Below are 22,194 nucleotides of genomic sequence, written 5' to 3' on the forward strand. Positions count from 1 at the left end.
TGCTGTCCGAGACGACACGGGTGACACACAGGTGTCCTGCCGCTGTCCCTCATCCGCTGTCCCTCATGCCGCTGTCCGAGGCGGCGCGGGGGGACAGCTCGGGGTTGTCGCTGCTGTCGCTGCCGTGGCGGGGGCTGCAGGGCGCGGTGGTGTCCCGCGGTGTCCCCGCTGTCCCCAGGGCTGTCCCCGGGGCTGTCCGGGCCGCCGGCTGGCGCAGGGTGCGGCCGAGCAGCGCGGGCAGCGCCTGCAGGAGCCCCCCCAGCGCCTCCAGCTGCACCTCCAGGGCCCCCAGGCGCCGGCCCAGCTCCTCGTGGCGCTCCTGCAGCTCCGAGAGCAGCTCCAGCATCACCGACTGCGTCTGCAATGGGGCACGGTCAGGGGGACCCCAAAACAAGGGAATTTGGGGTCAGGGGGACCCCAAAAATAGGGGGGTTTGGGGTGAGGCATCACTGACTGCATCTGCAATGGGGCACGGTCAGGGGGACTCCAAAAATAGGGGGACTTTGGGGGAAGGGGTCAGCGACTGTGTCTGCAATGGGGGTTGGGGGCAGCGAGACCCCAAAATATGGGGGTTGGGGGCAGCGAAACCCCATAACAACAGGGGTTTGGGGTCAGGCATAACCGACTGTGTCTGCAATGGGGGTTGGGGTCAGGGGGACCCCAAAACAACAGGGCTGTGGGAGCACAGGTCAGCGAGACCCCAAAAACATTGGGGTCTGGGGCAGGGATCAGTGCCACCCCAAAAAATGGGAGGTTCGGGGTCAGGGATGGGTGTGACTCCAAAACAATGGGGGGTTTGAGGAGGGTCTGATCCCATAAAAACAGGGGGATTCGAGGGGGCTGATCCTATAACAATGGGGTTTTTGGGATCAGGGGGGCTGATACCATAAAAACAGGGAGTGGTAGGAGCTGGGTCTGACCCCATAAAAAGGAGAGGTTTAGGGAGGGGCTGATCCCATGAAAATGGGGGGTTCAAAGCTGGTCTGACCCCACAGCAATGGGGTTTTTGGAAGGAGCTCACCTTGGCCAGGTCCACCAGGGTGTTGGCCTGGTCGTTGAGTTTGCGCTGCTCCATCTTCACACTCCTTAGCCTGAGGGGACAATGGCAGGCTTGGGGACACCCCCGGCAGCACTGTCACCCTGCAGGCGTGGTGTCCCCCCCCCACCCGGTAGCACTGTCACCCCCCTCAGGAGCTCTGTGACCTCCCCCCCCCGGCAGTGCTGTCACTTCTGTCACCTCTGTCCCCCCCCATGCAGCCCCTCCCCCAAACGTGCAGCCCCTCCCATCAAGCTCAGCCCCTCCCCCCCAAATCAGCCCCCCCCGGGTTTTTGGGGTCTCCCCCCCACCACAAATGTGAAGGCAGAGCCCGTGCAAAGCTGGGGGGGCAGGGGAGGGGGGGCACTTACTTCTGAGCTCTGCGGGGGCGGCGCAGCAGAGGGAAAACAAAGGGTTAAAGGCGAGGGGACAGCGCGGCAGTGACACCACCACCACCCCAAAGAGACCCCAAAAAGGGACCCAAAGGGACCCCCCTGTCCCAGCCAGGCCACCCGCAGACCCCACCCGGGAGATGGAGGTGCCTAAGGGTCACCCCAAAGGTGACCGGTGGGGGGGTGAGGGACAGGGACAGGAGGGGGACAGTAATGGGGACAGGGACAGGGGACAGCAGAGGTGGGGGACATGGAATGGCACAAGGGGACAGGGATGGAAGAGGGGATGGGGACAGCAGATGGACGACAAGGACAGGGGACGGGGACAAAGAGAGAGGGCAGAGGACAAGGGAATGAGGGACAGAGAACAAGGCACAAGGACAGGGGACAACAATGGAGACAAGAACAGGATAGAGGACAAGGCCAGGGGAGGGGAACATTGGGAATGGGGGACGGGGGACAAGGAATGGGGACAAGGAATGGGGCAGAGGTCAAGGCCAAGAGATGGGGACAAAGGCCGGGGACAAGGACAGGACAGAGACCAAAACCAGGTGACGAACCCAGCAGAGACACCCGCCAGGGTGACAAACCCAGGCCACCCCAATGCTGACCATCTGTCACCCACCCAGAGGGGATACACCCCCTTTGGAGACAGGCCTGTGGCCAGGGAGGGTGACAAGGAAGCAGGAAAAGCGGTGGCACTTACTGATGGATGGCTTGAAGGAACTTACGCTGGTGGGTCCGAACTTTGGCGTGGTCGATCTTCTTCACCAGCTTGGTGTGCTTGTAGATGAGCCACGTTTCCCTGAGCACGTTGGCAGCGGCGTTCTTCACCTGCGACCCCAAATCCCACAGGTCACCCATGAAGGGACATCAGAATTGGCTTTTTCCCATTTTTTCCCATTTCCTCTCCAGTTTTTTGGGGGTTTTTCCCATTGTTTATGGGGTTTTCCCCACTTTTAATTTTTTTTTTGCAGTTTTAATTGAGATTTTCATTATTTTAATGGAATTTTTTCTTGGTTAATGTGGTATTTCCAGGTTTTAATGGGCTTTTCCCAGTCTTAAGGGGATTTTTCCCATTTTAATGGATTTTAACAGGACTTTTTCCCCTTTGAATCAATTTTAATGGGATTCACCCCAATTTTAACAGATTTTTTCCACTTTTAATGGGATTTCCCCCATTTTAATGGAATTTTCCCCAATTTTAACATTTTTTTCCCATTGTTACCAGGATTTCCCCATTTTTTGGGCCAAGCCAGGCGCTCTCACCCGCTTGGTGAGCTGCGTGTCCATCATGAAGTTGTGGACGTGTTTCTCAGCTTTGGTCAGCTCCAGCTTCCGGGCCACCACGGCCACCACCAGCGCGGTGCAGCCGGCGCCCTGCGGGGACATTTGGGACAGTGTTATCTCCACCCATTCGTTTGCATTTTTGCATTATTTTGGGTTTAAAAATTAAAAACAAAAACATGGCAGGAAACGGAAATTCCAGTTTGCTTCTCAATCTGGAGTTAAAAATAATCACTTTTCCCAAGTGGAAAATCTCCTCGCGGTGTCCCCAAGGCTGTGTCCCCTCATGGTGTCACCTCTTGGTGTACTCTTCCATGTGCCCTCTTGGTGTCCCCTGGTATGTCCCCATGCAGTGTCCCCTCAGAGTGTCCCCTCTTGGTGTACCCTGCTGTGTCCCTGCCTGTCTCCTCTCGCTGTCCCCAGCCATGTTCCCGTGTCCCCAGCCTGTCCCCAGCCATGTCCCCCAGCTGTCCCCACGCTCACCATGATGCCGGTGAGCAGGCACACGCCCTTGCCGCAGTAGGTGTGTGGCACCATGTCCCCGTAGCCAATGGACAGGAAAGTGATGGAGATCAGCCACATGGCCCCCAGGAAGTTGCTGGTCACCTCCTGCTTGTCGTGGTACCTGCGCAGGGCGGTGGCACTGCTGTCACCGCTGTCACCACCATAATTTGTTTCCTCCCCCCCATTTTGTGCCCATTGCAGTGGATTTGGGGCGTTGTCCCCAAGATGGAATTGGGGACACCATGGGGATGTCCCATGGCCAGGCTGTGTCCCACTGGGACAATGAGGGGACAGCACAGAGGTGGCACTGCTGTCCCCAGAAGTGCAGGACAGCTATGTCACCACGGTCGTTGGATCCCCCCCATTTTGTGCCCATTGTGCCCATCGTGGATTTGGGGCGTTGTCCCCAAGCCAGAATTGGAGACACCAAGGGGTGTCCCACAGCCGGGCTGTGTCCCCTTGGCATTGGGGGACACTGAGGGGACAGCACAGAGGTGGCACCACTGTCCCCAAAAACGCGGAATGCCGATGTCACTGTGCATCCCCAAAGGCCACCGCAGGTGACACCGGAGGAGACAGCGGGGGACACTGTGAGATTCCGATGTCACAAACACCACGGTGCCACCACCCCCCTGTCCCCAAGGGTGGAGACAAGCCCAGCTGGGGGACACAGAGCAGCGGCCAAGCCGGGCAGGGAAACAGGGACATGCGGGGAAATAAGATGGGAAAAGGGGAAAATGGGATTGGGAAAGGGGGAAATGGGATGAGACAAAGAGAAATGGGACTGGGGAAAGGGGAAAATGGGGTGGGAAAAGGGGGAAAATATGATTGGGGAAAGAGAAATGGGGTGGGAAAAGGGGAAATGGGATTGGGAAAGGGGAAAATGGGGTGGGAAAAGGGACACGGGACTGGGAAAAGAGAAACGGGATGGGAAAGGGGAAATGGGGTGGCAAAAGGGAAAGGGGGTGGGAAAAGGGAAAATGGGGTCAGAAAAGGGAAAAGGGACAGAGGAACAAGCCGGGGTGGGACTGTGGGGTCTCAAGCATCAGGAATTTAGGATTGCTGCTTCCCAACCCGGTATGGGCTTGGAACCTCACCCGGCAGGAACTCGGCAGGGACTGCCCGAGGCGAGGGGGGAAGTGACAGCATGCTGACAATTCCCGGGACCCGCATTCCCAAGGAACACCCGGGATTCCCCCTCAAGGAACACAAAACGCGCGGGGCCAGGAGGGGAAAGGTGAAGGGACAAAAGTCGGATCCCAGGAGAAAATAAAACCCTTTGGAGACTCCCAGCTCCTTGTAGGGTCTCTCTGAAAGTTCCCCACAGCCACCACGGAGGTACCCAAGGCGGGGGACAGTGGGGAGGGGACAGGAAACAGCTGCTGAGGTTCCAAGAGGAAAAGGGCTCCAGGCCCCTTTCCGCGCCCCCCGCCCGCCCTCGGCCGCAGCCAATCCTAAATTCTGGGGATTCGGGGAGCAGAAGCCTGGGGCGGGGGACGGTCCCTGCGGTCACTCGGGACGGTCCCCGCGGTCACTCACAGTTTGTCCCTGCAAGCAGCAGAGCGGGCAGGGAGGGAAAACAACAGCGGTTAATGTGCGACCCCGGGGGGGCTGGGGGGGCTCGGGGCCAGCAGGGGCGGGGACACGGCGGGGACATCCCGGGCACCCCGCGGGGACATTCCTGGCATCCTGCGGGGACATTCTCGGCACCCTGCAGGGACAGTCCAGACACCCTGCGGGGACATCCCAGACACCCGCGGGGAGCAGCTGAGGAGCGTCCTGAGGGAAAGTCCTGGAGGGTCCCCTCGGTGGCAAGGTCACAATCTCGGACCCCTCTGTGGTACCCCAAATCTTTGGTCCCCTCTGCAGGACTCCAAATCTTTGGTCCCCTTGGCAGCTCCAGCTCTTTGCACCCCTCTGCAGGACCCTCAACCTTCAGACCCCTCTGTGGGACCCCAAACCTTTGGTTCCCGCTGAGGGACCCCCAGTTTTCATCCTCTTGCCACCCCCCAGCTCTTGGTCCCCTCTCTGCCACCCCCAGACCCAGCAGGCCCCGCCCCAAGGTGACACAGAGGAGCCTGGGGACAACTCCACCTGAGAAACCCCAAACATCCTGACCATGGGGGTCTCCCCACCCCTCAAACTGCCTGATACCTCCTCAGTTGCACCCCCAGCCCCTCCCACCTAAATCTCCTCACTCAGAACCCCGTGAAAACCCCAAAATGGAACCCCGAAAAGATGGCCTTTGCCTCCACCCATGAAAACCCCAAAAAAGAACCCCTACACCTCAACCTTTGCCTCCACCCATGAAAACCCCATGAAAACCCCAAAACTGTAACCTCCAAACCCTGACATTTCAGTCCACCCGCAAAAACTTCAAAATGGGAACCCGTAAGCTACAGCCTTTACCTCCACCCAAGAAAACCCCAAAATGGAGCCCCTAAACTATGGGCTTTGCCTCCACCTATGAAAACCCCAAAATGGAACCCCTAAACCCCGAACTTTCCCTCCACCCACAAAAACCCCATGAAAACCGCATGATAAGCCTAAAACAAGAACCCTCAAACCACAACCTTCCTCTCCTTCCCCAGCCACTCACCTCTCGCAGACGCGCACTGTCCAGGCGGCAATGATCCAGGAGGAGATGCTGAAGACCAGCAGCACCGTGCCGGGGCAGATGGTCATGAGGGTCTTCATGACGAAGCGCGTGTTGAAGTTGATCTTGTTGAGTGCGCCGATGCTGCGCGACGAGGCGTCGGTGAAGAGCTTGCTGTGCAGCAGCATCACGCGGCCGATCAGGTAGAGCCGCAGGAACATGGGGATGGACAGGATGATGTCCACGTCGGCGTGGGCCACCGAGGCCGCATAGGTGAAGGCCAGCCGGGCCGTCCAGGTGAACAGGTACTGCCCGGGGATGGGGTGGATGGCGCACACCAGCAGCTCCAGCGCGATGAAGAAGACACGCTCCGAGGTCATGGCGATGCGCCAGTCGTCGGCGCCGTTGTCAACCATGAACAGCTGCAGAGGTTTGGGTTCATTTGAGGGGTTTTGAGATAATTTAGGGGGTAATTTTGGTTAATTTGAGGGGGTATTTTGGTTAATTTGAAGGTCTTTTGGGTTAATTTAAGGCGGTTTTTTTGGTTAATTTGAAATTTATTTTGTTAGTTTGAGGGGTTTTTTTGGTTGAGTAAAGCTTTTTTTTATTAATTTGAGGGGGTATTTTGGTTAATTTAAGGAGATTTTTGGTTAATTTGAGGGGGTTTTGGTTAATTTGAATTTTTTTGTTACTTTGAGATTTTCTTGGTAAATTTGAGAGGTTTTTTTGTTAAGTTAAGGGGTTTTTTTGTTAATTTGAGGAGTTTAGGTTAATTTGAGGAGTTTAGGTTAATTTGAGGGGTTTTGAATTAATTTCAGGAGGTATTAACTTATGTTAACTCATGGGTATTATTTTAAGGATGACTTGTTTTAGTATAAACCCAAAACTTCTTTTTATTTGTTTTTGGGGTCAGGTTTTTCCTTGTTTTTTGGGTTTTTTTTGCCAGTCTCACACCCCCAGCCAGGTGCCAGCAGGTGCCCCCCGCCCCCCCCCGGCCAGGGGCGCTCACCTGGATCTCCCTGGCGTGGTACATGACAATGAGCCCCAGCAGGATGAGCGTCGACAGGCTGATAAGGCATTTCAGGGCGAACGAATACGACGATTCCTACGACACCATAGAACCACAGTGAGCTCAGCCGGACCCCGGATTCCCGCATCCCTACCATGAGACCTCTCCCCACCTTGGTGTAGACCCCCCAGGAGAGCTCGGTCTCGGTGACCATCACCACGATGCCGAACATGCCGAAGATGAGCGCGTAGTCGCTGAGCCGCTTGCGTTTCTCGAAGAGCGCTCGCCGGTGGCCCAGCTTGTAGCCGATGTTCTGGTTCCGCCGCTCCTCCGCCGCCCCCTGCCCCGAGGGTGCCGTGGCGGGGCCGGGCTCCGCCGTCCCGGGCTGCTCGGGCCGGGACACCACTACCTGCAGGCGGGGGCTGGGGCAGGGCTGCGGCGGCTGCGGGTCCCGGTGCGGCGGCTGCGGGGTGCGGGCGGCGCTTGGGGGGCCCCGGGGCCGTGCCACCCCCCCATTGTAGCGGCAGCTGCTCATTGCTCTGCTGGCGACAGCACCGGGCGATCCCGCATGGCTCGGCGGCGCGGGGGCGACCTGAGGGATAGGGGACGCGCGGGGGGACACGGTGAGTGGCCGGGGAGGGGACGCGGGGAGAGAGGATCTCGCCCGGCCTCGGGGGGTGTTTGCCCGGCCTCGACGGCGGTGGGGACACGTCCTGCCCGTGGGGGACACGCAGTGACCACACGGACATGTCCGGCCCGTGGGGGACGTGTCCTGCCCATACGGGGACACGCAGTGACCACAGGTCCGTGTCCCGCCTACGGCGGGGATGCGTGGCGCTCGCGGGGGACGCGGCCGTGTCCTGTCCATGGCGGGGACACACGGTGACCACAGGGACGCGTCCCGCCCGAGGGGACACGTCCTGTCCGCGGGGCCGTGCCCGTGTCCTGCCCACGGAACCGCGTCCCGCCCCCCGCGCTGCGGACACGGCAGCCAGGACGCGGCCACCTCCGCTCCCGGCGGCCGCTGTCCCCTGTCCCCTCCCCGTAGCCGCGGGACATCCCTGGTCCCGAGCGGCGGCTGCGCGTCCCCGCCGCTCCCAAACGCGCCGTGCCCGGTTCCGCCGTGGCCGGGGCTGCCGGGGGGGCTCCGCCGCGGCTCCCCCCACTCCCGGTGCGGCCCTGCCGTGCCCGGTACCTGCCGTGCCCGGGGCCTGCCCGCCGGGCCAGGGCCGGGTCCCGGTCCCGCCGCCGCCGCAGCCCGAGCCGGTCCCCGGGGGCGCGCGGCGGCGGCACCGGAGCGCCGGGGGCGGGGTTGGAGGCGTGGTCCGAGCATATCCCGCGATCCGATTGGCCCGTGCAGCCCCCGCCCCCGCTGACGAGCCCGCACCACGCCCTTGGTCACGCCCCCTTGTGTTGGCCACGCCCCCTGCTTCTTTCGTGCCCTCCCGGAGACCCCCGGACCCCGCGCCCCCCTCCCCAAAAACGCCTCTTCCCCATCCCAACCCTTCAGCACCTCTCGGGACCCCCTCCCCACTCTCGAGCCTCGCTGCACCCCAAAATTTATCACTCCCCCTTGTCCCCCCCAAAAACACTCCCGTGCACCCAAAACATCCCCGGTGCTCCCCAAAACACCCCCAGTGCAGCCCAAAACACCCCCAGTCACCCCAAAACTCCCCTGGTGCATCCCAAATATCCCCAGTGCACCCCAAGACATCCCCAGTGCACCCCAAAACACTCCCCGTGACCCCTCCGTACCTGCTGGGGCTCCCCGGGGCTGCCCGGAGGGGTCCCGTGACCGTCAGGGGCTGCGGGGCCGGGGCCAGGCGTGGGGCCGGTCCGGGGGTCCGGGGGCCATGGGCTTCCCTCCACGCCTGCCCAGGGGACACGCGGCATTAGGGGGTCCCCAAACCCTCCCGGTGACAGAGCTGGCACAGCCCAGGAGGGTCCTGCCCGGGCAGTGCCACCCCCAGGGGTCACACTATGCCCTGCACCAGCAAGCACCAGGCACGAGGGGATGTCACACGAGTGTCCCCATGGCACAAGGGGCTGTATCACACAAGTGTCCCCTTGGCACAAGGGGCTCTGTCACACCAATGTCCCCTTTGCACGAGGGGCTGTGTCACACCAATGTCCCCACGGCACAAGGGGCTGTGTCACACGAGTGTCTCCTTGGCACACAGGGCTGTGTCACACTGATGTCCCTGTTCAGGAGGGGCTGCACCACACCTATGACCCATTGCATGCAGGGCCCTATTGCACCAATAACCCCATTGCACGGAGGGTTCCATCCCATAAAAACCCCTTTGCACGAGGGGTTATTGACGCGAAAACTTCATTGCATGGGGGATTACACCCCATAAAAACCCCATTGCACGAGGGGCTGCACTGTACAAAAACCCCCATTGCACAAGCAGCCCTACTGCACCAACCCCATTGCATAAGGGGTTACATCACATGATAACCCTGTTGCATGAGGGGCTGCCCCATAAAAATAACCCCACTGCATGAGGGGATTACATCACATAAAAATCCCATTGCACACAGGCCTGCCCCATAAAAATATCCCCATTGCACATCAGCCCTATTGCACCAGTAACTCCATTGCACAAGGAGCTCACCACAGGAAAACCCCACTGTATGTGAGGGGGCTCTATCACATGAAAATCCCATTGCACAAGGGGTTACATCCCATAAAAGCCCCATTGCACGAGGAGCTGTGTCTCACTAAAACCCTGCTGCATGAGGAGCTGCACCATTAAAAAAACCCCATTGCACGAGGGGCCCTATTGCACCAACAACCCTGTTGTGTGAGAGGCTGCACCACACTAAAACACCATAGCATGAGGGCCTCTGTCACACCAAAACCCCATAGCATGAGCGGCCCTACTGCTCCACCCCCATTGCCGCCTCACAAACCCCCCTTGCACAAAACCCCACAACTCCCCAGACCCCAAATCACCCGTGACCCCCCGGGGGCTCCTCCATCCCTGCAGCGCCTCCCAGGCTTTGGGGCCACCAGGAGGGGACAGCCCCTACTGTTCCCATTCCCAGGGGGCTGCAGGGCCCGCGGTGCCTGAGCCACCCCTGGTACCCCGGGGAGCCCCGGGGGGAGCGGGGCCGGCTCCAGCGCACCCCTGCTCCCGATGTGTGGCCGGGCCTGGCTCCTCTCCAGGGCCGGATCGTTTTCTCTCCATTCTGCCAAATTTATGGCAGGAAAATGGGCTCCGATTTCTTTTTAATATTCGGCGTGGTGAGGAAAAAGCCGCAGCGGGCAGGGACGAGGGGAAATGTTCCCCCCAGCCTCCAGGGCCCTGGAGGCTGTGCCAGGCCCCACAGCCCGGAAAAGTTTTTGTCACCTCGGATGGGGGTGGGTGAGGCCACCGTGGGCTGGGGACGCTGAATATTTCATGAGGCACCCCTCCGTGGTGGCTTCACTGCTCTGGATGGCCGCAAACAGGGCCCAGATCCATCTTCCCCCTGCCCAAGCATCCCCAGGGATGGATCCCGCATCCCGGGGAGGCCTTCTGTCCCTGTCCCCTATCCCCTGTCCCTAGTCTCTGTTCCCTGTCCCCTGTCCCTAAGGGGACGGCCTGGCTGGTGGCTGCATGCCCAGGGTGGTCCTGCCTGTCCCCATCGTCCCCAAGGTGGGGATGGGGACATGGCAGGTCCAGAGTCACTGCGTGTCCTTGAGCCTCAGCCACCAGTGTCCCTGCTCCGGGAGGTGACACTGCATCAGGACAGCCACGGGTGGCTCTGCCACCCCCTACTCGGGGACAACGGACAAGGGAGAGCTGCAGATGCCACCAAGCTAGGGCAGGACCCGCGGTGGCGACAGCAAAGAGTGACAGCACTTCCCGCGGCCGGGACACGCGTCGGGACACCCCATGGTCGGGCTGCAGCAGCCCCCAGAGCCCCGGGGGTGACAGTAGGGTGGCAGCGGGGGGACAAGGGGACCCCCTGCTCCCCCTGTGCCCGGAGCAGCGGCGCTGCCTCTGAGCAACTGCAGAGGAGGGGAGGGCGCCGCTATAAATAGCGGCGGGCTCCCCGCGGGTGTTTTATTTATTCTCCTCTCGCTAATTCCTGCCCGGGCATCGCTGCGGGGTGAGGCACGAATCCGGGGGGAGCCGGGCTGGTGGCACCGCGGGGACAGCAGGGTGACTCCCGCTTGCGGTGCTCGGGGTTGCGGGTTCAGCGCGATGACCCCGCCCGGGGTCACCGGGGCTCCCCGCCAGCCGCCACCGCGGCCCGGGGCTGGCCGGGGGCACCAAGTGCGTCAGACCTCCGGCTGCCCCCCCCGTCCGTCCCCAAAAATCCGCCGCGTGGTCCCGGTTCCTGCGGCCGCCGCCAAGTCCTGGCCATATGTCCCAGGCCGGGAGCAGCTGGCGGTGCCCGCGGGAGCCCCCGGCCCCCGCTGCCCACCCGCCGGCGAGGGGCGGGCCGGGGGCGGCACCGCCGCTGCCCTCCGAGGGCAGGGCAGGGGGGCTCACTGTGCTTTGGAGGGGCACGGAACCGGCTGAGAGGAAGCAGGACGAGGCCACGCGGCTCCCCTAAAAGCAGCGAGAGGGCTCAGCCGTGCCACCGGGGGACCCCCGGCGGTGGTAACACCCTAACCCCCAGGTCTCCCCGTTTTCCCCCTCCCCGGCACAGCGGGGTGGGAGCACAGGGGCAGTGCCCGGCCTGGAGAGGTTTCCCCCCACGCAGGATCGGGCCCGGTGCCACCCGTGGGGCGTCCGTGTGTCCCCCACAGCTCAGGGGGAGGCACAGGAGGTGGCACACCCTCGGGGACATCCGAAGCTCCCCGGCCCCACCGCGACGCCAGGGAATCCCCACCTGGTGTCTTGGTCTCCCCGAAAAAATCCCTCTGCAGAGCCCCGCCGGGAGACCCGGGACCGCCGCTGCATCCAGGGGACACGGCCATAGCCCCCATGTCCTGAGGGTTGGCAGACACAGACGCGATCCCCCTCGCGACACCCCCAAACCAAGGGGGGACCCCATCCCCATCCCGCCCGCCTCGGGAGGGGACGCGCGGCAGGGGCCACTGTACCTGCTTGGGGCCCCGCGGGTGCGTGGGGCTGGGCTGGGGGGTCCCGGGGGGTGCAGCGGGGGGGATCCGGGCTTCCCACGCCCCCCGTTGGCCGCCACCGCGCCGGCGTCCCCAGACAAAGCCGTCGCACCGGGTTCTCCCTGCGCCTCCCCCACGCGCTCGGCTCAGCCAAAGGACAAAGCCGCTCCGCCTGGCTGCCCCCGCCGGGCCACCGCCGACCTCCGCTCGGGGCCACCCGCGGGGGACACAGCCGTGCCCGCCGCCCCTGGCACCTCCACAAAGCCCTCGGCGACGGGGGGGTCTCCCAAAACCAGCCCACGCCCTTGTGGAGCCCTGTGTCCCCGCTGCAGGGCGGGGGTCCCCACCCTGAGGAGGGAGTCCCCCCCAGCGCAGGGTCCCCAGCGGCGGACCAAGGTCACCGGGAAGGTCGCGAGGGGCAGGAAGGCCCCCATGTGTCCCCACGGTCCCCGCCTCAAAGGCTGCGCCCCGCACGTCGAAGCCGCAAGGGCCACGCGGTGCCCGAACCCGCCCGGAGCCCCCGGTTCCCCCCGGGCTCGGCTGCGGCCCCGGGGCCCGCCGGCTCTGGTGGCTGCGGGACGTGCCACCCCGGTGTCACAGCTGTGCTTGTGGCGCTGGGTCCCCCTGCTTTTTGTGGCTGCTGAGCCAGGGGTCACCCCACTGCGCCATCGCTGTCACTCCCCTGTGCCATCAGTGCCACCCCACTGTGCCACCCCAGCAGCTGGCGGCCAAAACCGAGGGAGCTCCGAGTGCCACCAAGCCCTTAGCCGTGCTCAGGCCTTTGGTGACAGCAGCCACATTGTCCCCAAGGACGGGGATCCCCAACTCCCCTGACTCCATGAGCCGGGGGTGCCCCGAGCAGCCGAACCCCGCAGGGAGGGGAGTCCCTGATGTCCCCACACCACAAACAGCGCAGGGAGGGCGTCCCCAATGTCCCCATACCACAACAGCCCCCAAGCAGGACATCCCTGCTGTCCCCACACCCACACGGAGGGCGTCCCTGATGTTCCCACAGCCGTCCCCTCCCAAGGCTGGATATCCCCATTGTCCCCACACCCGCAGAGAGGGCGTCCCCACTGTCCCCACACACCACAACACCCGCCAGACAGGACATCCCCGCTGTCCCCACCCTCGTCACCACCCAGGCAGGACATCCCCGCTGTCCCCGCACCCTACACCGGGGAACGCCACGCTCGGGGTCCCCGCCGCTACCACCCCCGGAGTGTCCCCCCCGCCGCTGCCACCCCTGGGGTGTTCCCCCGCCGCTGCCACCCCCGCGCCGGCTCACTTGCCACGGCCCCGTGCTACGGGGAGCGTCGGGGGGCCCCGGAGGGCGGCGGGCGCTGTCGGCTCTCAGCTCGGAGGAGCAACACTGGCGACAGCGGCAGCGTGCGGAGGGGGGGGGTGTCGAGGGCTTCCCCGCCCCACGCCCCCGCGTCCCCCCCGGCAGGGCAGTGACCTTGAGGCCGCGGCGCTGGCAGTGGGTGGCAGCCCGCGATATTTTTAGCCGGCCACTGTCACTCCCAGAGCGTCCTCATTGTCACCGCCGGGGGCTCCTCCCGCGTCCCCCCTGCCCCAACTCCCCCCCACCGCCGCCGCACCGGAGGGGGCTGAGCAGGCCTCGGACACCCCGGAGCCTGGGAACACCGGGGAACCCCCGGGGAACCCCTCCGTGGTGCCCCCTCCCCTTGCCAACCCTCCCGGGCACCCCCCCGCCTCTGCGCCGGGGGCTTCCCGCGAGCGGGGGGATCCTCCCGAGCCAGGGGATTCCCGGGATTCCCGCAAGCCACAGGCTTCCCCAGCACCGGTAGCCGCCCCTGGAGCGGAGGGGCGGTGGGGGTCCCCACCCTCGCGGACCCCCCACAAATTCACCCACCTGCCGCCAACCCCCGGCCTCCGCTGCCCTCGGGCACTGCCGCCGCTGACCATGGCCCGGTGGCGGCGACACGTGCGGCGCCGAGCCCGGGATCCCAGCGGGTCCCGGTGGCACAACCAGGGGCCGGGGGCGAGCCTGGACAGCGGCTCCGCGGTGCCGCCGAGCCCCTCCCTGCCGCGCCGTGCCTCGGTTTCCCCAGCGCGCAGGCGGCGGCCGCGGGGGCTGCGGGCGGCGATGCGGCGCCGTTACGATGCCGCTCCACACGCGCAGCCGCGCGCACCCGCCCCGCCGCCTCTCGGGGCTTCCCGGGGCTTCCCGGGGCCTCCCGGTTCTTCCCGGAGGCTCCGGGCCGCCGCTGCGGATAAATCCCGCCGCCTAACGGGGTCCCCTCCCCGCGCTCCGCCGCAGCCGCGGGGCCGGGGGCGATCGCCCACCCGCGGCTCCCCCCCCACACCGGTGACATCGGGGCGGCCCCCAGGTGGGGCTTTGTGCCTCCCGCTAAGGTGTCGGTGTCACCCCCGGGGATGCTGGCGGTGGGGAGGGGGCGTGGGGTGACCCCGGGTTGAGCGTGTCACACACGGGGTGGGGGGGAGGCTGGAGTGTCGCCCCCTTCCCGCAGCCCCTCCCGGGCTGTCACACCACGGGGATTTGGGGACACGGGGGGAGTGGGGGGGTGAGCAGCCGGGCTGGCACGGCGGGTTCGGGGGACAGGGGCGGAGGTTTGCGGGGAACAAAGAACGGGGGGCGAGGAGCGGTGAGCATGGGGGTGTGTGCAAAGCACGGGGTCCCTGTCCCTGTGTCCCTGTCCCCTGTCCGTATGTCCCTGTCCCTGTTTGTATGTCCTTGTCCGTGTGCCCCTGTCCCTGTGTCCGTGTCCCCTGACTGTATGTCCCTGTCCCTGACCGTGAGTCACCTTTCCGTGTGTCCCTATCCCTCTGTTCGGTCCCACGCCCGCAATCCCCGCTCGGCGCCTGGGGGAGGGGATGCTGAAGGGGGGTCGTGCTGCAGAGGGCGGGACTCGGGCGGGAGAGGGCGGGGCCTCGGGGATAGGGGGAGGATGCCCGATACAGGGCGGGCGCTCGGTTTGGCGGGATGATGCCCGATTTGGGGCCGGGGGGGGGGTTCCCCCATGCCAGCCGATCCCGCTGTCCTCCCCCCCGCTCGTTGCCATGGCAATGTTCCGTCTCTCCCCCCCACCAAGTGATGGAAAAAGGGGGGAGGGGAGTCCCCGAGGGGGGAGGGACAGGGAATCCCCTCCCTACTCCGCCCCTCCCTGCAGCGGGGATCCCCCCCGTCCCCTCAGGAGCCGCTTTGCCGGGGGATGGCGCGGGTGGGATACCGGGACTGCGGGATACCGCACTGCGGGATTCCCCCAAATCCCACGGGAAATAGGGGATTCCCCACTAATCCCGCCCCTTCCCCCGCTGGGGGATTCCCCCCTTTAATGGGGACCCCCTGACATGGAGGGGCTCCCCCAAATCCCCTAAAGCCGGGGGGTACCCCGGAAATATTTTGGGGTCTCCTCAATTCCCCCTGATCCCATGGGGCTGATTTGGGGGGAGATGAGGGGACACTGGGAATGGGATTGGGAATAGGATTGGGAAGGGGAAAGGGGAACAGGGAATGGGGATGGGAATGGGGAACAGAGAATGGGAATGGGGCACAGAGATGGGAATGGGGAACAGAGAATGAGAACAGGAATGGGGATGGGAACAGGGAATGGGGAATTTAAAGGAAGGGAATTGGGAAAGGGAATTCCCAGGGGACACCACTGGAATTCGGGAAGGGGAATTCCCAGAATGGAAACAGGTGGGGACACAGGGATACACTCCTGGGGGTTCCTCATTCCAGAAGCAGTGCGATGGGGGATTCCCCTCCTCAGCAACAACCTGGGGGGGGGGGGGGGGGGTCCCAAAGGGAGTGAACCCCCCTCAGTCCAAGCAGGAATCCCACCCCTAGTTCAAGGGGGATCTTCCACATTTTCAGGGATAAAACTGAGCAAGGCAGAGAAAGTGTCCCCCCAAACCCTTCCCAAATTATTCCTTCCCCAATTTAATCAGATTTTGGTTTTTTTTCTTTAAATTTTTAATTGAATTCAAACACACCAAACTCACACAAAGGGGGGGGGTGGGGTGGGGGTGTCACTCCTCCTTGGCTGGATTTGGGAGTTCTGGGATGTGGGAACAGTGCCCAGCCCAGTGGGGGCAGTCCCAAAAAGAGGGAAAAGGATGAGCCTGGATGAATCCCATGGGATTTGGGGAAGTTGCATGGCACCTCCAGACCAATTCCTGGGAAGGAATTCCACTCCCAAAGGATGGGAATCCCTCCTCTGGGTGGACTTGGGGCCCAGTATTCCAGAGGACACTGGGAATGTCACCTGGAGTGCCTGTCCCCCCCAGGAAAGGCTTTTCCCACTCCTCCCTGAGGGATTTTCCCTCTTCCCAATGCTTCTGCCCCAGTCTCAAAGGAAATGGCACTAGGGATTTCAGGGATAGGCCCATCCCAAAGAAAATGGTCCCAATCCCAAAGGAAACAGGAGCAGGGATATCCCAATCCCAAAGGAAATGGGAGCAGGGATTTCAGGGATATCCCAATACCAAAGGAAATGGGAGCAGGAATTTCAGGGATATCCCAATCCAAAGGAAATGGGAACAGGGATTTCAAGGACATCCAAATCCCAAAGAAACAGGAGCAGGGATTTCAGGGATATCCCAAAGGAAACAGGAGCAGGGATTTCATGGATATCCCAGGAGCAGGGGTTTCAGGGATACCCCAGTCCCAGAGGAAACAGGACCAGGGACACCCAGGGGAGATCCAGGGTCTAGAATCACTTCAGGTTCACACCCCAGGAGCATTTTCCATGTGACAACTCCAGAACTCCAAGGAGGGAATGCCAAGGGACACCTGAGATGCATTGAGAGCCGCTTTTCCCAGGGAACTTCAGGAAGGAGAAGGTGGCATCAGTCCAACCTTGAGCTCGCCCCAAATCCACGGGTGGGGAGAGAGGGAGAAAAAAAACCCCAAAAGCCCGCGGGGGTAGAAGGGTCCTGGTGAGGATCCCAGTCCAGGGAGGCACAGGGCTATTGGTGGCTGTTGTAGGGTTTGTGGCGCTGGTTCAGGGGGTTCTCGGGGGACCTCATCCACTCCTTCTTGAGCAGCTGGCGCAGCTGGCTCAGCCGCATGTTGGGGTTGTCCCGCCGCAGGCGCGGCAGCTGCAGCTCCTCGAAGGCGGCAAAGGCGGCGCGAAGGCGGCGCTCAGGGTGGCGCTCCAGGGGCTGGGACACACTGGGGACATGAGGGACATGGTCACAGGGGGAATGGGGACAGGGAGGGACATGGTCAGGAGGGAATGGGGCATGCAGGGGACAGGGAGGGACATAGTAACAGGGGGACAGGGACACACTGGGGACAGGGACGTGTCAGGAGGGGATGGCAACATGGGGGGACACGGTCATGCTGGTGGACAGGGAGGGAGATGGTCTTGGGGAGACAGGGAGGGACAGGGACACGGTCAGGGGGGATGGGGACAGGGAAGGACAGGGACACGCTGGGGGACGGGGACACATCCCACGAGCCACAGGCTTGAGGAAGGGATGGGGACAGGGCTGAGACATGCCAGGGAACAGGGAGGGACATAGTCATGAGGGACAGGGACAGTGAGGGACAGGGACATGGTCAGGAGGGGATGGGGACAGGGACAGACATGATGGGAGGGACAGGGAGAGGGATAGACACAAACCCAAAAAAATGGCCCTGATCCCAAAGGGAACGGCACCAGGGATAGCAGAGATGGCCCTGATCCCAAGGGGATGGGGACATGGAGGGACACAGTCCCAAGGACACAGGGACAGGCATGGAGCTGGTATTGAGGGAAACAGCCCCGATCCCAAAGGGAACGGCACCAGGGATGGCCCAATTCCAAACAAAATGGCCCCAGGGACAGCAGGGGCAGCTTCATCCCAAAGGAAGTGGCCCCAGTCCCAAAGAATTTCCTGTATTCCCCAATCCCACAGGAATCCCCCACGGATTTCAGGGACACCCCACCCCCACAGGATTTCCTGGATCCTCCAATCCCACAGGAACCCCCATCCCAACCCCTGCCTGCCCAGAATCCCAGGACACAGCACCCCCTCCCCAGCCATCCCAAATCCCAAATTTCCTGCCAGGATCCCAACTCCCAGGGGACCACCTTTGGGGAGTGGTTTGGGGGGATCTGGCAGAGATTCGGGGTTGGGGCACACCTGAGGGCAGCGATGGCGTCCTCGATGCTGCGCGCCTCCACAGAGCCCTCCTCGGGCAGCCGCCGGTTCAGGTTCTCCTCCAGCGGCATCTCCAGGTGCGATTTCTCCTTCTCCCCTGCCAGGAAAACCGGGAATGCTAAGGAACTCCCTCGGGAAAAACGGATCATGCCTCTGGAAAACTCGTGAATTCCTTTAAAACCCCCCAGGGAAAGTCCGTTCTCCCCTCTAAAAACCCTAATTTTTCCTCTAAAAAATTCAACTTTTCATCTGGAATTTTCCCCTCTAAAAAACTTCAATTTCTCCTCTGGAAATTTTTTTTTCCTTGGAAAACTCAATTTTTCCTAAAAAAAAAATCAAATCAGTTTTTCCTCTGCAAAAGGAAATGTAGGAATGGGAAATGTGGGAATGGGATAGACATGGACATGGAAAATCAAGAAGCCCAGGACCAGGAGTGTAAATCACAGAATTCTACAGAAATCCACATCCAGAAAAGAGCTTTGGGATCAAACACAACACCAAACCCCATCCCCAAAGCGCCACATCCAGGATTTCTTGGGGACAATTGCAGGGAACGGGAACCCCAAGCTTCCCTCGGCCATTCCCAAGGTGTCTCCTGGAGCAGCAGCAGCTCCCCAGCCCAGAATTACAGAGGAATTCCCAAACCTGCATCTGCGTTTTCCCTCTGCTGCTGCTCCTTGCGCACATTCTCCTCGATCTGGGCCCGGGTGATTTTCCCAGGATTTCCCTGCTTGGGGCTTTTCCCTTTGAGCTTGGAGTCCTCTTCCTCCAGCAGCCGCTGCAGCTCCTTGCGGCGCTCCAGCTGCTCCAGGCGCCGCTTCTCCCGCTCCTCCTGGGAGGGAACACGGATTTGTGGATGGATTGATGGATGGATCCATGGATGGACCCGTGGATGGATTCATGGATGGATCCATGGATTGATTCATGAATGGATTCATGGACGGATCAACGGAATGACCCATGGATTTGTGGATGCATCCATGGAGGGATTCATGGATGGATCCATGGAGGGATTCATGGAGGGATCCATGGAGGGACCTATGGATTAGTGAATGAATCCATGGATGGACCCACGGATTGACCCACGGATGGAGCAGCTCCAGCTGCTCCAGGTGCTGCTTCTCCCACTCCTCCTGGGAAGGACACACAGATCCACGGGGGTCACAGCCACCCCAGTAACCTCCTCCCTCTCTGGATTTCGGGATCCCCACCTTCCTCTGCTCCTTCCTCAGGACGTGTTTGTCCTCGTCCTTCCAGAGCTCATCCTCCAGCTCCTGCTGCCGCCGCGCCTCTGCCGCCGCCTTGGCCTCAGCCCTGCGGGCGCGCGCCGCCGCCGACTTGCTGTTCTCTCCCTGGAATTTCTTGGGCATCCCTCAAAACCTCTGGGAAACCAGGAAAAATCAGGGTTCTTCAAGGATCTAGGGTTGGATTTTTGGGGGTTTTTTTATGGGGTAAGCTGGGATTGAGGTTTGGGTTCAGGCAGAGTTGGGAGTTTGCACCCTTGCAAATGTGCAGGGATGGGGATTAAAAGTTCCCAAGGTTTCCTTCCCCAGTTTCCCTCAGGAATTCTCCAGCCCTTTCCCAGAAATTCTCCAGCCCCTTCCCAAAAATTCCCTAGCCCCTTCCCAATTTTCCTCAGGAATTCTCCAGCCCCTTCACAGATTTTAGGGATTTGGAGGGGGAAAAGTCCCCAAAACTGAGGAAAAGACTGGGATAGTCCCCCCAGATTTATCCCAACCTCAGATCGGGATACCCCTGGGACAAATTTCCCAGATTTCCTCCCGATCCTGGCTGATCCCAAATCTGCTCCCTCCAGGCCAAACTCCAGCCTCCCAGCCCACGGAAAAAGCACCTGGAAGTCCAAAAAAACCCGAGCCAGGAAAACCCGGGATTGAGGTGCCTCTATCCCGGTCCAGGGGGATCCAGAGGAAGAGGAGAAACTCCTTTAATTAGGATAAGCAGCCCCAAAAACGGGCTGTGATTGTTATCCACGGTGGGAAAAGTCAAATCCAAGGAAAACAGGCAATTTCAAATCAACCAGACACGGGGGAAATCACAACTTGGGGAGCTCTAGGGCGGAATCTTTGATTTTAATGGCAGATAATTATTAATTAAATTAAACTGAAAATAAATGACTGCTCCATTCCCGAGGTTTGGGAGTGGACTCAAGGCCTGGGATGGACTCATTCCTTTCTCCTGCCTAGAACATCCTCGGAGCCATCCTAATATTCTTTTTCCTGCATTTTCACACTCCCTAAAATCCTTTTTCGCGCTATCCGAGCCTGCCCAGGAGCGGCATCGGGGCAGGGCCTCACCTGAGGGGCGGCAAAAAGGAACCCCCGAGCCTGGCCCGCCCCCCCAGGCCTCCCTTCCCCGCCACCCCCGGCCGTGCCCGGTGTCCCCGGTGTCATCCCTTCCCCTCGCTCCCGGCCCGGGCCCGGCCCGGTCTCTCAGCCCCGCCCAGCCCCGAATCGGCCCCGCTCCTACCGGGCCCCGCCGCCAGGCCGTCGCGCGCTTTGTGCATCATCACGGCACGCCGTCGCCACCTCCCCCTACGGCAGGGGCAGGCAGGGCGCGCCGCCGCCATGTTTGTTAAGGTCAAGGCCGAGCATAGCTGCGTTGCGTCTTTGCGGAAGCGGCGGCGGAAGGAGCGGCGGGATGGGCAGAGAAGACCGATCAGGGCGGCGCGGTGTAAAAAATCCGTTGGGAACTCGCGCAACGCCCACCGGCGGCGGAGGCTGCGCCCGGTTCAAAGATGGCGGCGCCCAGAGTGGCACCTGAGGGTATGAGCGGGCCTTAAAAGGGCGGGGTCTCTGTCAGATAGGGTGGGCAGGGCTTAAAGGAGAGGGGCCCTTTGTCAACTGCAGGAGTCGGCATTGCCACCTTGGGACGGGGCTTATCATGGTATGGCCATTGTCACCTAGATGGGCAGAGCTTGGCATGGTGTGGCCATGGTCACCTAGGTGGGTGGAGCTTGCAAGGTGTGGCCACTGTCCCCTCCGTGGGTGGAGCTTGGCAGGGTGTGGCCATTGTCCCCTGGGCTGGCTCCTGAAATCCGCATTGTGCAGGATGCCTCCCAGACCCAAGCTGGCACCAGTAGCAACTCGGGCTGTTTTGACAGTCCTGCAATCTGCCATCAGGAACCGGGACTGGTGAGTTTTGTTTGCCAGGGAAAAGGGCCGGCCCTGATGTTCAGGGACCTGTGGCCCTATGAGAGTCTGTCTGAATTTTCCCTCATCTGCCTCACAATTGTCATTGGGGGACCACTGAAGAGAAGACCCCCGCCCGTCTAAAATCTCTGGCTCTGAAGGAGAAGGTCACATGCCAAAGGCCCTGAGATCTGAAAGCACAGTGTTAAGTTATTGTTTTCACAGGTGTTGCTTGCTGTATGCTACACTGAGCCCAATGAGAAGAAGGGGGACTGTGCCCTTTTTGCAGCAATAGCCTTGGAAGCTGTTCCACCTCTCGGCCTGGCTGGACTTCTCCTGAGTTTCAGAGGGTCTCCCACAGAAGACCTTCACCTGTTTTACAACCACTGTGAAAGACAGACTGAGATGTAAGAAGCTTCTCCATCAAGGACTGAGACATGAAACCCCTATGTGAGAAGGCTCCTCTCTGCTCCTTCCAAGGACTGGGACTGAAATCCCAACCCGGAGGAAGTGTGTGTGGGAGGCAAGCTGACCAAACTGAGATGTTTGCCTGCAGCTTGTGACCGCTGGACCAAGAAAACAATGGCTCTCATTTACTGCTGAGAACATGGACTAACTGTTACATCTATTCCTTATTGTATCTGTCTCCTCCCCCCTCCTCAGAATTTTCAATAGAATTATCATAATAAAAATCTCTGAGTTAGCTAGAGATTTTGAGATCTCCCCAACGTAACAGGCAGATCCTCGACTGGACTGGACCAAAGGACTTCTACGCATCTATGTTTGGTAGCTATACCTGCCCTCCCCCCCCGCCCCTTTTCTTCTCTCTTTCTCTGTCTTTTTCTCTCCCTTAATCTCTCTATCACATTTTGCTGTGGTCATTCAATAAAGATGCATTTGTTTTGATTATTACTGCAAATCCCCTGTGCCTTGTTAGTTCTTTGCACCTGAGATCACCCCTACAAACCATCACATCATCCATTCACTGGGACGGATCATAACAGGCTTGGAGTGGCCAGCTGGC

General features: G+C 61.3%; 3 protein-coding genes across 8 annotated transcripts; 1 reads left to right on the top strand and 2 right to left on the bottom strand.

Annotated features, from left to right (window-relative positions):
* Positions 1–19: 19 nt before the first annotated feature.
* Positions 20–13,873, bottom strand: KCNN1 (potassium calcium-activated channel subfamily N member 1). 4 transcript variants are annotated; one of them, XM_058040979.1, is made up of 10 exons: positions 13,763–13,873; positions 8,580–8,695; positions 6,997–7,416; positions 6,825–6,920; positions 5,819–6,237; positions 3,199–3,340; positions 2,698–2,808; positions 2,135–2,262; positions 1,022–1,091; positions 20–358 (listed from the first exon to the last, which is right to left on the bottom strand). In XM_058040979.1, exons 3-10 carry the CDS (start codon positions 7,357–7,359, stop codon positions 50–52), a joined length of 1,638 nt encoding a protein of 545 aa, XP_057896962.1. In that variant the 5' UTR covers positions 7,360–7,416; positions 8,580–8,695; positions 13,763–13,873; the 3' UTR covers positions 20–49. The 4 variants fall into 4 exon arrangements, 3 of the variants coding, with proteins under 3 accessions (XP_057896962.1, XP_057896963.1, XP_057896961.1); XM_058040980.1 differs by lacking the exon at positions 13,763–13,873 and adding an exon at positions 13,175–13,250; XM_058040978.1 differs by lacking the exon at positions 13,763–13,873 and having other exon boundaries at positions 8,580–9,496.
* On the top strand, positions 11,021–15,154 carry LOC131093570 (basic proline-rich protein-like). Its single transcript, XM_058040786.1, has 5 exons — positions 11,021–11,292; positions 11,984–12,504; positions 12,992–13,340; positions 13,414–14,240; positions 15,066–15,154. The coding sequence occupies exons 1-5, from the start codon at positions 11,021–11,023 to the stop codon at positions 15,152–15,154; spliced, it is 2,058 nt and encodes a 685-aa protein (XP_057896769.1).
* A 718-nt stretch (positions 15,155–15,872) lies between these two features.
* CCDC124 (coiled-coil domain containing 124) lies at positions 15,873–20,607 on the bottom strand. Of its 3 annotated transcripts, none has more exons than XM_058040808.1 (5): positions 20,509–20,607; positions 19,233–19,403; positions 18,667–18,853; positions 18,004–18,118; positions 15,873–17,047 (listed from the first exon to the last, which is right to left on the bottom strand). In XM_058040808.1, the coding sequence occupies exons 2-5, from the start codon at positions 19,389–19,391 to the stop codon at positions 16,843–16,845; spliced, it is 666 nt and encodes a 221-aa protein (XP_057896791.1). In that variant the 5' UTR covers positions 19,392–19,403; positions 20,509–20,607; the 3' UTR covers positions 15,873–16,842. The 3 variants fall into 3 exon arrangements, with proteins under 3 accessions (XP_057896791.1, XP_057896789.1, XP_057896790.1); XM_058040806.1 differs by lacking the exon at positions 20,509–20,607 and adding an exon at positions 19,874–20,367; XM_058040807.1 differs by lacking the exon at positions 20,509–20,607 and having other exon boundaries at positions 19,233–20,367.
* Positions 20,608–22,194: the final 1,587 nt, after the last annotated feature.

Source organism: Melospiza georgiana, chromosome 26 (genome assembly GCF_028018845.1).
Source record: "Melospiza georgiana isolate bMelGeo1 chromosome 26, bMelGeo1.pri, whole genome shotgun sequence".
Lineage (NCBI taxonomy): Eukaryota > Metazoa > Chordata > Aves > Passeriformes > Passerellidae > Melospiza > Melospiza georgiana.

Coding starts and splice junctions, on each gene's coding strand:
- LOC131093570 (XM_058040786.1), top strand. CDS start 11,021: ATGACCCCGCCCGGGGTCACCGGGGCTCCCCGCCAGCCGCCACCGCGG. Junction 12,505..12,991: donor AGCTGTGCTTGTGGCGCTGG/GTCCCCCTGCTT, acceptor AACACCCGCCAG/ACAGGACATCCCCGCTGTCC. Junction 13,341..13,413: donor GCGTCCCCCCCGGCAGGGCA/GTGACCTTGAGG, acceptor TGTCACTCCCAG/AGCGTCCTCATTGTCACCGC.
- KCNN1 (XM_058040978.1), bottom strand. CDS start 8,717: ATGCCGCGTGTCCCCTGGGCAGGCGTGGAGGGAAGCCCATGGCCCCCG. Junction 3,341..5,818: donor ACAGTGCGCGTCTGCGAGAG/GTGAGTGGCTGG, acceptor CGCCCTGCGCAG/GTACCACGACAAGCAGGAGG. Junction 1,092..2,134: donor TTCCTTCAAGCCATCCATCA/GTAAGTGCCACC, acceptor TTGTCCCCTCAG/GCTAAGGAGTGTGAAGATGG.
- CCDC124 (XM_058040808.1), bottom strand. CDS start 19,391: ATGCCCAAGAAATTCCAGGGAGAGAACAGCAAGTCGGCGGCGGCGCGC. Junction 18,854..19,232: donor TGAGGAAGGAGCAGAGGAAG/GTGGGGATCCCG, acceptor GTTCCCTCCCAG/GAGGAGCGGGAGAAGCGGCG. Junction 18,119..18,666: donor GAGGGAAAACGCAGATGCAG/GTTTGGGAATTC, acceptor TTTTCCTGGCAG/GGGAGAAGGAGAAATCGCAC.